We start from the raw sequence: 15,107 nt of genomic DNA, 5'->3' as shown, positions 1-15,107 counted from the left end.
CTGGAACTTGGAAGGGACGACGTATAGGAGCCTTTGCTGAGCGTCAGGCAGAGACGCCAAGCTTTGGGGTACGTTGGCTCGCCCACTCTCCACGCCAGATGTCCCCACTCTCATGTGGGCTTGGGGCTGGGTGAGGGGCACAGCTGGGGAGGCTCGTGGATCCTGCAGCCAGGCTCGGGGCAGACGGGGAGATCCGAGGGTGGCAATTCTGTCTGCATTGTGGAAAGCGCATCGCGCTTGTAGCGCGATTTGAGAGCGTCTCCCCTGGAGCTTGAGCTACACCCGGATCACTGTTGGGGATCCTTTATCTAAGAAGCACGGCTTTGAAAAGCTCCGAGAAAAAGTAGTTTGGTGAGTGAATTTGGAATCAGACACAGATGAATTTGAGTCCTACTATCAGGCTTCTGGCTGCTTCGCCTTGGGCCTAGAGGCCCCCTTGGCCTCTGTGTAGGTGTCCAAGAAATGTAGACATTCCTTTCTCTTCCCCCTTAAACTCGAAACAAGGAAGCCAAAATGAACTTTGTGCGTGTATGTACGGGACAGAGAGAGAGAAGTGGGGACAGGGGGATTGAACCGTGGGGCACTCTACCTCTGAGTCACACCACCTCTGAGTCACATCACCTCTCAGTCCTTTTTAAAATTTTATTTTGAGGCAGGGTCTTACTAAATTGCAGAGGCTGGCTTTGACCTTGTGATCCTTCAGCTTCAGCCTCCCCAGTCGCTGGAATTACAGACTGAGCTGAGAGACTAGGCAAAATTCACATTTAAAAAAAATCCCATATTGAAGGATGGGAAAACTGAGGCCTGAAGAGCAGGAAGGTCTTGGCTGACCAGATGCCTTCAGTGGGTCAAATACCAGAGCTACTAGGAATAGTAGGCTGTGAAGGAGCAGTGACTTGGTTCTCTGCAACCTGTGTGGTAGGTGCAGTTATAACCTCATTTTACCAAGGAATTAACTGAAACCTAGAGAGGGTGAGCAACTGGCCCAGAATCACACAATGTATGGTAGACACAGAATTTAAACCCAGTCTGGCCTCAAAGCCATTATCCCCCATTGTCTTTTGTTTTCTGTGTGTTTCTACAGTCTCTGCCTTGGTTGCCACCTTCTGTTGCTAGGCAAAAGGGCCACCAAAATCTGGTAGGGCTAGTGTCCTTGGATTTCTCTAATGCATAGACTTTCCCTTAGTTGTGACCCAGTATTTGGAAGATTCCTGAACAAATACTTATAAATATACTATGTGTCAAGCATTGTTCTGGGTTCCTTACAAATATTAATGCAATCTTCAAATAAAGCCCATGAAATGGGTTACACTCTTTCCTCCACTTAATAGATTTAAAAGAAAAAAAAACAGGCAGAGATTAAGTAAATGATCAAGTGGGATTTACAATCTTAATCACTATGCACTACTTGTCTCTAATGAGACAAACTGGGTTTGTCTAATCTCAAAGGCAGAGATAGGTACAGAAATGCATGGACAACAATATCCCGGGTAGTGATAACAGCATTCAATATCACCTAATTCAATTCTTAGTCCATACTGAAACCTGAAATTTCTGTGATTATCTCTTACAGTTGGTTTGTTCTGATCAGGATCCAAACAAGTTCCATAAAACAATCCCTTTTTCCTTTTTCATTGACTTCTAAGAATGATTTTTTTTTTTTTGATACCGGGAATTTAACCCTCTACCAATGGGGATTTAACACTCTTCCACTGTATCACTCCCCCAGCCCTTTTTAATTTTTTGAGACAGGGTCTTGCTAAGTTGCTTAAGGCCTACCTAAGTCGCTGAGGCTGGCTTTGAACTTGCAATCCTCCAGCCTCAGCCTCCTCGAGTCGCTGAATGATTTTTTTTTTAATATTTATTTTTTAGTTGTAGTTGGACACAACACCTTTATTTCACTTGTTTATTTTTTTTATGTAGTGCTGAGGATTGAACCCAGGGTCTCACACGTGCGAGGCGAGGGCTTTACCGCTGAGCCACAACCCCAGCCCCTCACTGAATGATTTAAAATAAAGAGTTAATAAAATAAACCAGAGAACATTCTCAATTATCTCAGTAATGGAAGGCTTTGTGAGTACTGAGGAAAACATGGGAATGTGCTGCCTGCACAGTCCTTCCTCATATCCTGTGTGAATTGCTGCAGAGAAATGGGGGGGGCTAGAATTTAGGGCTCTTCGACTGTAATTAGTGCACTTTGAGGATCCCTGGGATGGTACGGTACGTATTTTTTGGTTTTTCATTCGCACTTCCTGACTCTTAACTCCTTTCCCAGAGCAGGTCATAGAAACTAGAATTTCCTTTCCCTAAGGCAGGTCATAGAGACTCACATCTTCCCCTTTCCCCCTGCCTTTCACCTAATGGTATGAAGAAATTCTCTGACCTACCTTGTCTGGAAGTAGATCATAACATTCTCATTTCAGAAGGATCCTGCCCCATGTCCTAAAGGAAGGAATGCTGCACAGAGAGGTCAAAAAGAATCTAAACAGACAGGCCTTGCTGGGTTTGCCCAACCAGTATATTATCATTAGACATACAATGAAGTCTTCATAAAAAAACTAAAAGGACAGGGTTCAGAGAGGGGAGCGTGTGAAGGTACAGGAAGGTGGTATACCTGAAGAGGACGTGGAAGTGGGGCCCTTTCCCTTATATCTCACCCTGCACATCTCTTCATCTGGAGCCTTTGTAATAAACCAGTAAGTGTGTTTCTGTGAACTCTCCAGAGAAATTCAGTGAACCCCAGGATGGGGTAATTGGAATCCTGGTTCATAGCTGGTTGGGCAGTAAAACAACCTGAAGCTTGCAAGTGACATCTGGGGGTGAGGGCCCAGTCTTACAGACTAAGCCCTCAACCCATGGCATTTGACACCGTATCCAGATAGTCAGTGTCAGAAGTGAATTGAATTGAATTTGAGGACTTCCAGCTGGTGTCTGATGAACAAGCTGATTGGTTGCCAGCAATTGGGCAGAAATCCCCATGCTTTTCAGGGTCACAGAAGTCCCCTGTGGCTACTGTGGTTGAGAGAACAGAAGAAGAAACAAAACTGTTGTTCCTAAGCAGAATCCCAAAAGCTCAGAGCCAGGGAAAGGGGTTTATATCTGTTCATCTGCTTCATAATGCCCTAGGGTGGCTTTAAGCCACAGAATCTTGAGGCTCCTTCCCCGGAGTAATTTGAATTCATTTCCTAAGAGATTCTTGAAGGCAGATCTATCTCCTCCAGCAGCATCTGGTCTGTGTGACTCCAACCTCCCTGCCTCTGTCAGTTGTCACGAAGTTGCCTCATCAGAACTTTAGAGAACAGCAGATGTGGCCAGGGCTTGGGGAACAGATGTGTCTTTTGTCACAGCTTGACCTAGTCCACCGTCCTCAGACTGAGGGTAGGCTTGAGGATTTTTACATGTTTCATGGCACACACAGGAGGTGATTCTCCATCCTATGCCCCGGCTTTCTCTGACCAACTGAGTACTCAGGTGAACTGGAAGATGTATTTGCAGGTACCTCTCCTTGCAATGAGAGTGGTGTGCATGTGTGTGTGTGGGGGGGATTTCACTTATGTCTCCTTTAATCAATTAAAAATAATCAACTTACGATTACCAAAGTAATGCATGTCTATTATAGACTACCAGAAAACTGCAGCAATGTGCTAATAAGAAGAAAAATAACCTGTACCCTGGCCATAGAAAAATAAACACTACTATCCAGTGTGCCTCCTTTCACCCTTCTTCCTCCAGTATTATGTATTTTTTAGAGAATAGATTTAATGGAGCTGGATGTGTGGCTCAGTGGTGGAACCCTTGCCTAGCATGTGTGAGCCCCTGGGACTGATCCTCAGCATGGGGCTGGGGGGAGTGGGGAAGAGTTTTCGTTTGTTTGTTTGTTTGTTTTTGGTACGGGGGATTAAACCCCAGCCCTATTTTATATTTTATTTAGAGACAGGGTCTCACTGAGTTGCTTAGCACCTTGCTTTTGCTAAAGCTGGCTTTGAGTGATCTTCCTGCCTCAGCCTCCTGAGCCGCTGGGATCACAGGTGTGCACCACTGCACCTGACAAAAGAGCTTTATTAAGGTGTAGCTCTCTACTTTTTATAAATAATGCTGCTATGCAAACTCACGCACAACTTTTTTTTTTTTTTGTGAACATATGTTTTCAATTTCCTTGGGTAGATGGCTAGGACTGGAATTGTAGTATCATCTGGTACCTCTATGTTTAGCCTTTTGAGGAACTGCCAGACTGTTTTCCATGGCAGCTGTACTATTCATTTTACATTCCCACCAGCGCTATATAAACGTTCCAATTTCTCTTCTTTTCATGAACACTAGTAATTTTTTAAATTATTACATCTCTCTCCTTCTCCCTCTCTTCCTCTCTCTCCCCCTCTTTTTATCTACTGAGGATTGAACCCAGAGTCTGGTACACGCTAGGCGAATGCTCTGCCCCTGAGCTACCCCCCCCCCCCAGCTCCTCTCTTTACTGTGGCCATCTTGTCCTGGTGTATGGGAAGCAATATATCATTATGGGTTTTTTTTAATATTTATTTATTTATTTTAGTTTTCGATGGACACAACATCTTTGTTTGTATGTGGTGCTGAGGATCGAACCCGGGCCGCACGCATGCCAGGCGAGCGCGCTACCGCTTGAGCCACATCCCCAGCCCCTATCATTATGGTTTTGATTCTTATTTTCCCAAAACTAGAAACCTTGAGCATCTTTTCATGTACTTATTGGCCATTTGTATAACTTCTTTGGAGAAATATCTTCTCCGACTCCCCCCCCCCCATACTTTTTTCCTAGTACTTGGGATTGAATCCAGGGGAGTGCTCTACCACTAAGCTACATCTCCAGCCCTTTTTATTTTTAAAACAGGGTCTCATTAAATTTCTAAGGTTGGCATCAAACTTGCCATACTGCCTTAGCCTCCCGAGTTGCTGGCATTCCAGGCATGTGCCACCATGCTTGGCTTCCTTTGCCCCCTTTTAAATCAGGTTACTTGTCGCTTTATTATTGAATTGTAAGATTTCTTTATATAATCCAGTTACAGGTCCCTTTCCAAATATATTATTTGGAGTTATCTTCTCCCATTTCTGGGTGTCCTTTGATAATTATGTTTTGTAACACAGTTGGTATCCTTCAATATGATTATATTTGTATGTAAGTTTTATTACTTGTGCATTTTCCATTTGATGCTACGCAGCAAAGGCCTCTAAATGTCGACTATTAGGCTTCAACTTCTGACTCAGCTACTGTTTAGATCCTTTAGGCAAGTCTTTTAGTCTTTCTAAACCTGCTTCCTCACCTATAAGGTAGAGAAGATCATCTAGTTGTTAGAGTTGCTGTGACAATCAAATCAGAAATTGGGTGGGAAGGCCTTGGCATACAGGAATCCCTCAGCTGACAGTTCTTACTGTGCTCTTCTTCTTGCCCACTGTGAACACCCATCTTCCCTCTTGCTTCCCTCCCTGCCTTCATATTTCTTTTTTCCCTTTCCCTTCCCCTCCTCTTTTCCTTCTTCTCCCTGACAAATGCACTGGGCTCCATAGAGTGGTTTTTACTTTGCTGGAGGTCCTCGATGCCTAGAGTTTACTGATTCCTCATCCAGAATCTACTTTCTCTAGCCCTTAGGGCTCCTGAACAGGGGTGGCCTTCAGCTGACACCAAACAAAAAGAAATATGAGCCCGGGATTTGTACCTAGTATTACATTTCACTCTCTTGGATTCCATGCCAGGGCTGGGACAGGCTGGTGACAAGAGGATCCGCTGAGTCAAGGCGGGCAGAGTTTGGCCAAACGTGAGTATTGCCCAGAGAGCCAGGTTTCCTGGGCTTCAGCCGCACATCTGTTGTGGCAAACCATTCCTTCCCCTGTAGATTGGTTTTCCCATCCACAAACCAGGCAGAACCGTAGCTCCTTCCTGTTTCTCTCAGGCCAAGAAATGGTGAGGGATGTTTAGAAGATACTGTAACTTCTCTGGGCACAAATGCTATGCACCTATAATCCCAGCTACTGTGGAGGTGAGACAGGAGCAATTGCAAGTTTGAGGCCAGTCTCAACAACCTATCAAGACCCTATTTCAAAATTAAAATTTTAAAAAAGATCAAGAATGCAGCTCAGTGTTAGCAGTGCTTGCCTAGGATATGCAGGGCCCTGGTTTCAACCTCTGAAATTGCAAAAAAGAAAAAAAAAAGATACTATAAGGAACTGAACAGAAAGAAATGTGGGCCAAGTGGGGAATTCGTTATTGTCTTTGGATTTGATGATAGGATATCTAATTTCAATTCGGCGAATATTTGCTAATATCATCTACTTAGTCTTTAGCATATTTCCGGTCATGATACTTACTGTCTTAGTCAGTCAGGATTATTAACTTTTTATTGAGGTGTAACATAGCAGCAAAGAACCCAGATCATAGAGGTACAGTGTGATGAAATTTCACAGATTGAACACACCCATATAATCAGCACCCTCACTAGAACACAGCATGATGCATGCCCAGAAGGTCTGCCCACGTTCCCCTCTAGTTCTACCTGACTCACTCACCCAGGGCATCCACCATCTAAGCAGAACTCTTTGTTGTGACAGAAACTCAACTCACATTGGTTGAAGCAAAACTGGAATACTTTCCCCAACTGAGAAGTCCATGGGTGAATTTGGCAAAGACAATTCCAGATGTAAAGATTTTGCTCTCAGCTTGCTTGCAAACTCCCATTCATTCTCTGCTCAGTTCTCTTCTGTGTTAGCTTTATACCCAGTTTCCCTTTTCCCTTCAGATCTACAAAAAAAAAAAAAAAAAAAAGAAAAGAAAAATCCTTGGATTGTAGTTTAACAGGTGTCCTATTCCTAAACCAATAGTTCTTATATGGGTGGGGGTTAGAGGGAGTCAGTGTGTGGTATAAATAGATGAGCACATCTTGGGACACATGACCCTTAGCAACCAGGGTCAGCTTCATCCAAACCACAAGCACTTTGAGTGGGTGTGTGATGGGTCAATCTAGAGGCTGGCTTTGGAAGAGGGAGCAGGTATTGAGTCGACCCAATCATATCTGCTGTATCTATGCCGGGCTGAGCCTCACACTGGATACCTGAGGTCAGATGCTCACTTGCAAAAAAACCACAATCCCAACCCTCAAGTTGCTTGCAGGCAAGAAGGATAATGGACAGCAGAGTAGTGCATGCACTGCAAGAGGCACACGAGTGCCATAGTCCGGCTGGCTGGGCAAAATAGCTGGGGGGGTGACGAACAACTTGTGTACGTTGATACAGCAGGAGTGGGAGCCGTTTATTGCAGGACAGGAGCAGTATTTATACATTCCACACAGCTTATCTAATTAACATAAACTAGATACATCAGTTAACCAATCAGGAATCTCCACACTTAATGGCTCGCTTTTGTTACTTCTCAAACCACTCCCTCTGGCATTTTGCCAGGCACCATCCAGACTTGTTTAGGAACTCTAACATTCCCCTGGCAAAATGCCAGGTGTTATTTTGACTTGTTTACAGACTCTAACACACGGGGAGGCACCCTCACAGGAAGCCAGTGACTCCTGGTGTGAGTCATTTGAAGAACAGTAATGATTCCTGGTCATCTGAGGCAAAGGGTACTGGATGGGAATTTTGGGAAGTGAAATAGGAAAATTGGGTAGAAATAAACAATCAGGAATGTGGTTTAGAACCATGCAAGATGGACTGGAGAGAGGTCAGCTAGGAGATTTTTCTAGAATCCAAGAGAGAAATATGCATACCAAGACTACCGTGAGTCTCCCATGGCTAGATGTCTGGGCCACCATCTGGTCTTTTGCCATCACATAGTATGTCTTTAATGTCCCCAGCTAGGTTATCAGCTCCACCAGGGTAGAAACTCTCGCTGTATTGGACTTCCTCCACTGAGCATCTTGCTTTCTTTTCTTTTCCCTCTTTTATCTATGATTTATTATTTTTGTTATTTCCTCAATTTATCTTTCATCCATTCTATAAATCATTTTAATATACCAGGCAATTTAGCTCTACAAAAAACAGAGTCTTTTATTACAATTTTAATGTTATCTAAGGCAATTTAACTCCATGGAAAAAAAAATTCATTACAAGACAGGTAATGTACTCTTAGTATATATGTGCTTCATCTGTGAATTGTTTTATAAAAGCACATAATATAAATTTTGAATATTGATTTAGTTAGACTTATATTAATAAGAGATTTCTAAGAGAAGAAAATTGTGTATATACGTGTGTGTGTGTGTGTGTGTTTGTGTTGGAGACATATCACTAGAAAGTCATTAGAAAAATTGTAACAGTAATAATTTAAGCTTTCTTGTTTTTTAGAAATAGGAAGGTAATTAGCAGAAGAAACAGCTAAAAGTTTTGAAAGGAATTGCCTCTTGGAAATAGAATTTTGGAGCAAGAAAATGACTTGTGACAATTATTTGATTTTTTTAAATTAGTTATTTAAAAATGTGTTTAGTTGTTTTTAAATAGATAATATGTTCCTATGGGTCAAAATTCAAAAGGTGCAAAAAAAAAAAAAGAATTAATCGTAAAATGTCTATGCTATTTTATTCCCCTCCCAAGATAAACTAACATCATTTTCTTGTATAAATTTCCAGGAGAATTTTATATTTATTCAAGCCATATGTATTATTCTGACAAAAGTAGAATTTTAAAAAGATTTTATAACAGAAAAAGTTTCAGCAACTTGAAAAAGACCACTCTGTAGATTGCTCCTGATTAGACTGTCTTCTTCTTTCTCCCCTCCCCAAGCCTAACACTGGGAGTCTGGTCCTTGTCCTGTGTGTGTGTGTGTGTGTGTGTGTGTGTTGCATGCTCAAGCAGGCAAGCAGTCTACCACTGAGCTACACCCTCAGCCCTGACCCTTGCTGACTGGGCATTCTTGTCTCTGAGCCCCACTGACCTCCTAGGAATGCAAGGAGGAAAAAAATTCAGTCACTGAGGTGAAAGTACATAGCACAATGCCTTACTGACATGCTCTTCCTGACTTGGAACCCTTGAGCGATTGGCTGGCTAGCAAAACACAAGGCTCCTTATCAGAAAATTCTCAGCCAGGACCTAGGCTTCTCTGGATACCCCAGGTAGCACAGAACATTTCAATCTTCCTCATAATTCTTATGCGTTCCTGTAATAGGATCAGATAGCAAGCAGTTCCTGTAGTGCATGATGAGTCACTTAAGAAGATTTCTGGCTTTCCCAGAACACAGGTAACTAACACCTTGGCCTGAGGCTGAGGTCCTCCTGTGCTTGGAGTAAGGCTGGGGCAGCCAGGGCAACTGTCTTTTGTTTGGGCCAAAGCATAAAGATTCCGAAATCTGGGGAGAGTGATTAGGAGTGGGAGATGCCCTCAGCCAGTGATCAGAAGTGCAAGAGCTTACAATCAGATTCCTAGCTTCTTTCCAACCCTTGAGTCCTTCAACTAAAAACTGAAATCATAATGCCTGCCTTAGGATCTGTCAGTTAAGTCAAGGATCTGTAAAGTACTTGTTGGCAAATAAGAGTTCCCTTCCTTTCTGGCACCTAATCTCAGGGGAGCCTGCCATCCATCAGCCAGCAGCCCAGGAGTGTTGGTAATGGGTGCAGAGCAGATGGGTGGCCACTCCCCCTGTCTGCCAGGTTTTCCAGCTTGGGTGTGGGGTACAGGAAGCAGCTCTGGGTTCATCAGATAACAGAACTGTTGAGTGTCCTCTACCCATTCCTGGGGCCTCCTGATGAAGAGAAGGAGCAGAGATGGGACCGACACATAGTTTAAAGTCCAGTTTCTCTTGGTGGTGATATGGATACAGAAGCAGGTTTGGTGAGAAACAGACACTGCAAAAGCGATGAGGAGATTTCCAGGCCTTCCCTTCCAATGTTATCTCCAAGCCTGGAGATAACTGCAGGAACAATAAGTGCACAGAGCAGGAAACTCTGGGACCTTGGGGTATGTGAGCTGGGCCTAGTGTTTCACCTGTAGGACAAGTTTGATAGTCTAAAGATCTACTAACGGGACCAGGGGTAAGTGGTTGTTAGAAGTGGGCCTGAGAGATGCTGGGATTCAAGGAATAGGTATCTTAGGGCGTCTCATAAACTTGGAGGCTTCCCATGGAGAAGGGCTTCTTCTTCTCTGGACGAAACTGAACTCAATACTAGAATAGTAATAGTAACATGAGATTGTGTATGATACTTAACAAGCCCTCTCCTCAAAGGTGTTTGTGGCACTGACCTTTACAATATAAGAAGTTAAATGCTGCCATCCCCCCATTTTATAGAGAAAGAGATTGGGCCTCAGAGAAGTCAAGACACTTGCTCCAAGTTTTACAGCTCCTGAGTGGCAGTGCTTGGATTAAAATTTGACCCTCTTTCCTCCATCTATCAGGAGAGCCCATCTGTTTAAATCCATTTGGAAAAATACTCAGCTCAGGCTAGGGACAGGGCAACTTTGTTCCCACCCCTAGAGACCTTCCTGTGTGGGAACTGTCTCCCCTATGGGGCTCTGATCCAGTCTCCCTCCTGCTTTCTCAGGCCTGAGGCACCTCCAATGGATTTGTGATCAGCGTGGGCAGCTCTCCCAGCAGCCCTGGACAGCAGTGAGTACCCCCAGTAGGGAAGGGGCAAGCAGCCCTTCAGGGGCGTCTTCTGCTCCACCTCTGCTTCTCTAGCTCTTCCTGCCTCCTCCTTAACTGGTCTCTTCTGAAAACACACATGGCTCCCATAGGATCCTCTCATTTTGGAGCCTGGGCTACATTTAGCACCTGGAAGGGGTGATGGGAACAGTTGGTGTTCTTTGTTCATTCTACTTATTTTTACCCCGCACCCCCCCACCCTTTTTTTTTTTTTTTTTTTTTTGCAATGCTGGGAATCAAATCCATGGCCTCCCACCTACCAGGCAAGCACTCTCCCACTGAGCCACATCCACAGGCCTTTGTACATTTTTTACTAACAACAGTATACTTGCTTGTTAATAAAAATCATACAGCACAGAAGCACCCTTTCTAGGACTCACCCTAGAAAGTTTGAGTCCTCAGTTATAGGGGTTACTACATGATCCCTCTCCCCATGCTGGTTCCAATCATATCCCCAAGCCCTAAGAGCCAGGTACCAATATTATCCCCCTTTTACAGATGGGTAGGCTGAGTCACAGAGAGGTTAAATGTTTTGTGGAAGATCACAGGGTAGAAAGTGGAAGAGCCAGGATTCAACCTGAAGGAGACTTTTAGTGCACTGGTGTGCCAAATGGCATCAAGCTCTTTAGTTAAGCCACCTAAAAAATGCTTCCCTAAGAGGAGTTCTTAAGCAAAATTCAGGAATTTTGTTTTAAAACACATTGATATATATATATATATATATATATATATATATATATATATATATGTCCTTTTCTAGATAGACAGTCCAAGCTATGTAGACAGGTGGATAGAGAAGGAGAAATAGATTTCCCACAGTATTATGCCACTAGATTTTAGCTGTCAGCCTAGACTCGATCATGGCTTGAATGGCTTGTATTTTAATTTCACATTCCCAGGAGAGCGCTGGACTGAGACCAGCCTTGGGAGCCCTCGTTCTGTCCAGTCGGGTCGGGTGGTTCAGTCTTGAGGCTACTGCCAACCCACAACTGGACAGTAGTTTGGACGTGGGATTGGGCGTCTGTGCCACGTTCCCTAACCTTGGCGCTCGGCTCTCGCAGGCCCAGGCATGCGGCTACCGCGCGTCTCCGGCACTGTAGTGACTGCACTCCTGCTGGCGCAGACCTGCCTTCTGCTCTTCCTGGTCTCCCGACAAGGACCGTGGTACCCAGCCGGCGGCAAGCAGCGTGTGCACGTGTTGGTGTTGTCCTCTTGGCGCTCAGGCTCATCCTTCGTGGGCCAGCTCTTCAGCCAGCATCCAGACGTGTTCTACCTGATGGAGCCCGCGTGGCACGTCTGGGCTGCCCTGTCGCAGGGCAGTGCTCCAGCGCTGCACATGGCTGTTCGCGATCTGGTGCGCTCTGTCTTCCTGTGCGACATGGACGTGTTCGACGCCTACCTGCCGTGGCGCCGCAACCTGTCAGACCTCTTCCAGTGGGCGGTGAGCCGCGCGCTGTGCTCGCCCCCCGCCTGCAACGCCTTCAGTCGCGACGCCATCAGCAGTGAGGCTGTGTGCAAGCCACTGTGTGCGCGGCGGCCCTTCGGCCTGGCCCAGGAGGCCTGCCGCTCCTATAGCCACGTGGTGCTCAAGGAGGTGCGCTTTTTTAACCTGCAGGTACTTTACCCGCTACTCAACGACCCAGCGCTCAACCTACGCATCGTGCACCTGGTGCGCGATCCAAGGGCGGTGCTGCGCTCCCGAGAGCAGACCGCCAAGGCGTTGGCGCGCGATAATGGCATAGTGCTGGGCACCAACGGCACGTGGGTGGAGGCCGACCCCCGCTTGCGCGTGGTGAGCGAGGTGTGTCGCAGCCACGTGCGCATAGCTGAGGCCGCCCTGCACAAGCCGCCGCCCTTCCTGCAGGGTCGCTACCTCCTGGTGCGCTTCGAGGACCTGGCGAGGGAGCCGCTGCGCGAGATCCGCGCACTCTACGCCTTCACCGGCCTGAGCCTTACGCCGCAGCTCGAGTCCTGGATTCACAATATCACGCACGGGTCGGGGCCCGGTGCGCGCCGAGAGGCCTTCAAGACCACGTCTAGGGATGCACACAACGTCTCCCAGGCCTGGCGCCACTCGCTGCCCTTCAGCAAGATTCGGCGCGTGCAGGAGCTGTGCGCCGGCGCCCTGCAGCTGCTGGGCTACCGGCCCGTGTACTCTGAGGATGAGCAGCGTGACCTTAACCTGGACCTCGTGGTGCCTCGCGGCCCGAGCAGCTTCAGGTGGGCGTCGCCCACCGATGAGCACTCCAAGCCTTAGCGGAGGACCCTAGTTGCGACAGTAGTTTGGGTGCCGGAGGAGCGTGTAAGAAAGAGACGTGGACAGGCTCATCGCATGGGAAAGTAGAGTCAGCCACCAGAGAAGCAGGGAGAGTCCAGGATTCTCCCCTGTACTAGGAAAGAACCAAGTCTTTCTCCCCGATTCTCGGCTTTCTTTCCTTTGAGCCCTCTTCAGGAGCTGATTTCCCTACACGTATGCTCTTCACGGAAAGCAAAACTCTCATCCCACTTCCCTTGGGCACTACTCAAGCATTTTCTTTCCCCTTGATTCTTTCCTCCCTTGGGACGCTCTACGCAGTAGTTGAGAAGGACATCTAGCTCTGGCTGGGAATGGAGGGGCACAGCAGTGAGCTGGCTCCTGAAGTTTGTACATCATCTCGTGCTGCCCCCGCCCCATATGCATCCTGGACTCCGTTCCCCGCGCCTTCTGCACCATACTTCATCAAAGCCACAGGTTATTGTCACCTGTATCTTTAGTGAGAAATCAGAGAAGATGCCTCTGTCGAGCCCACACCCCTCCCCATCACCCTGCTCAGGTACGATGAACCTTTGATTTGCCCTGAGAGGAGAGATCCAACTTATGAAAATAAACGATAATTAACCTGTGTGATACAGATTAGAGTTTGCAGCCCATGAAGTGAAGCCCATGAAGTAAAGAGACTTGTCCAAGGTCATCTGGTGAGAAAAGAGGAGGAAGCAGGGAGGGGGATTTTGCTCTGGAACTGCAGTAGGGAAAAAAGCTACGAATCAGGCTTGCACAGACCTGTCTCCTATCAAAAGGGTGGATCTTCTCCCCGTTTTATTTCCTTTAGGAAAAAGCAAGCAGTGTCACCGCCAGAGACACAACTGTGGTATATAAGAGGTGTTGAATTCTGGGCCAGAGAGAAATTTGGATAAGCCTGGAGGGAGGCAGTGAGGAGGAAAGGAGTGGGGAGATGGCTGGGCAGCAAGCCAGGTAAAGTGGATGGCAGAGTAAGAGGTTGGCAGCAGGATCCGTGCCTGGAAGGCAGGTGGGGCAGCTCATGGGGTGAAGGAGCTTGGAAGGCAGAAAGGCTCTGGGGGTGATTCTATCTTCCCTTGGTCTTTCCAGGTCAAGCCCTAGAGGAGGAAAGATTAAGATTCCTGCCTTTAAGCCACAACACGTAACTCTGGCAGCTAAAGGCTTATTAAAAAGATACTAGGTATGCAGAAGACTTAGTACTGAGCTCAGGAAATAGGAGGCAATAAGTGCTCTGTAAATGCTTAAAGGGAAAAAAAAAGTTCACAGAACCTCTAGGAACAAGGAAATAGATTTGAGTTCACACAAAACACTAAATCACACTGGGGCTCCAGTACGTGCTGGCATACACCGGTTATCCCAGATACTGGGAAGCCTAAGGCAGTTGGATTGCAAGTTCCAGGTGAGCCTCAGCAACTTATCAAGACCTTATCTCAATATAAAAAAATAAAAGGGGCTGGAAATGTGGGTCAATTTCAGAGTTCTCCTGGGTTCAAACCCCGTACCACACACATCACACTGAAGCACACAGTTGGTCTGGAATCTCTGATGGTTGCCACCAATCATTATTGCTGTCAGTCACCAGAAGGAATTCTGGGGGTCCCTGACTCCTGATTGTCATCTTAGATGTAACCTTAGATTGGTGGGGCAAAGAGGAGCTGACATTTTTTGCTTCTTTATTTGGAGAGAGCAGAGATATTGACGTCAAAGCTGATACCTCAGGACCCTTCCAGTTTTAGAAGCGTCAGGTCACATAAAGCCTGGATCTGCTGCTGTTGACAATAGTGTGGGAAGGCATTTAAGACCTCAGATTAATGGAGATTCTATAACTTACAAAATGTCTTAGTCCATTTGGGCAGCTATGATAAACTACCTTAAGTTGAGTAACTTATAAACAACAGAAATCAATTTGTCACAGTTTGGAGGATGGAAGTCCAAGATTAAGGTGCTGGCAGGGTCTGCTGAGGCCCCACTTCCTCACAGATGGTGCCTTCTAGCTCTGTCCTCACCAAGTGGGAGGGTCAGGGCAGCTCTCTGGGGCCTGCCTCAAAATAAAAAGGCCCGGGGAAGACACTCAGGAGCAGAGCACCCCTCGTTCAATCCATACAGCTGGCCTGTAAACTGATGCTTGCCACCAGTCACCCAAAGTGATTCTAAACCAAATCATGAGGGCGTCACAATCTTGGTCCCTCTAATTACCTCCTGAAGTCCCCTCCTCCTAATGCCCA

The 15,107-nt window shown here is 46.3% G+C and overlaps 1 protein-coding gene across 2 annotated transcripts; it reads left to right on the top strand.

Annotated features, from left to right (window-relative positions):
- The first annotated feature begins 43 nt into the window (after nucleotides 1-43).
- On the top strand, nucleotides 44-13,379 carry LOC124086764 (carbohydrate sulfotransferase 6). Of its 2 annotated transcripts, XM_046435271.2 has the most exons (4): nucleotides 44-68; nucleotides 5,725-5,786; nucleotides 10,504-10,568; nucleotides 11,666-13,379. In XM_046435271.2, the coding sequence occupies exon 4, from the start codon at nucleotides 11,674-11,676 to the stop codon at nucleotides 12,859-12,861; it is 1,188 nt and encodes a 395-aa protein (XP_046291227.1). In that variant the 5' UTR covers nucleotides 44-68; nucleotides 5,725-5,786; nucleotides 10,504-10,568; nucleotides 11,666-11,673; the 3' UTR covers nucleotides 12,862-13,379. The 2 variants fall into 2 exon arrangements, with proteins under 2 accessions (XP_046291227.1, XP_046291229.1); XM_046435273.1 differs by lacking the exon at nucleotides 10,504-10,568.
- The last annotated feature ends 1,728 nt before the right edge of the window (nucleotides 13,380-15,107 follow it).

This window comes from Marmota monax, unplaced genomic scaffold (assembly GCF_021218885.2).
Source record: "Marmota monax isolate L192 unplaced genomic scaffold, Marmota_monax_Labrador192_F-V1.1 WCK01_AAM20220418_F8-fsc00024, whole genome shotgun sequence".
Taxonomy (NCBI): domain Eukaryota; kingdom Metazoa; phylum Chordata; class Mammalia; order Rodentia; family Sciuridae; genus Marmota; species Marmota monax.
The sequence above is the reverse complement of the archived record's forward strand: the minus strand, read 5'-3'. Positions and strand labels throughout refer to the sequence as shown.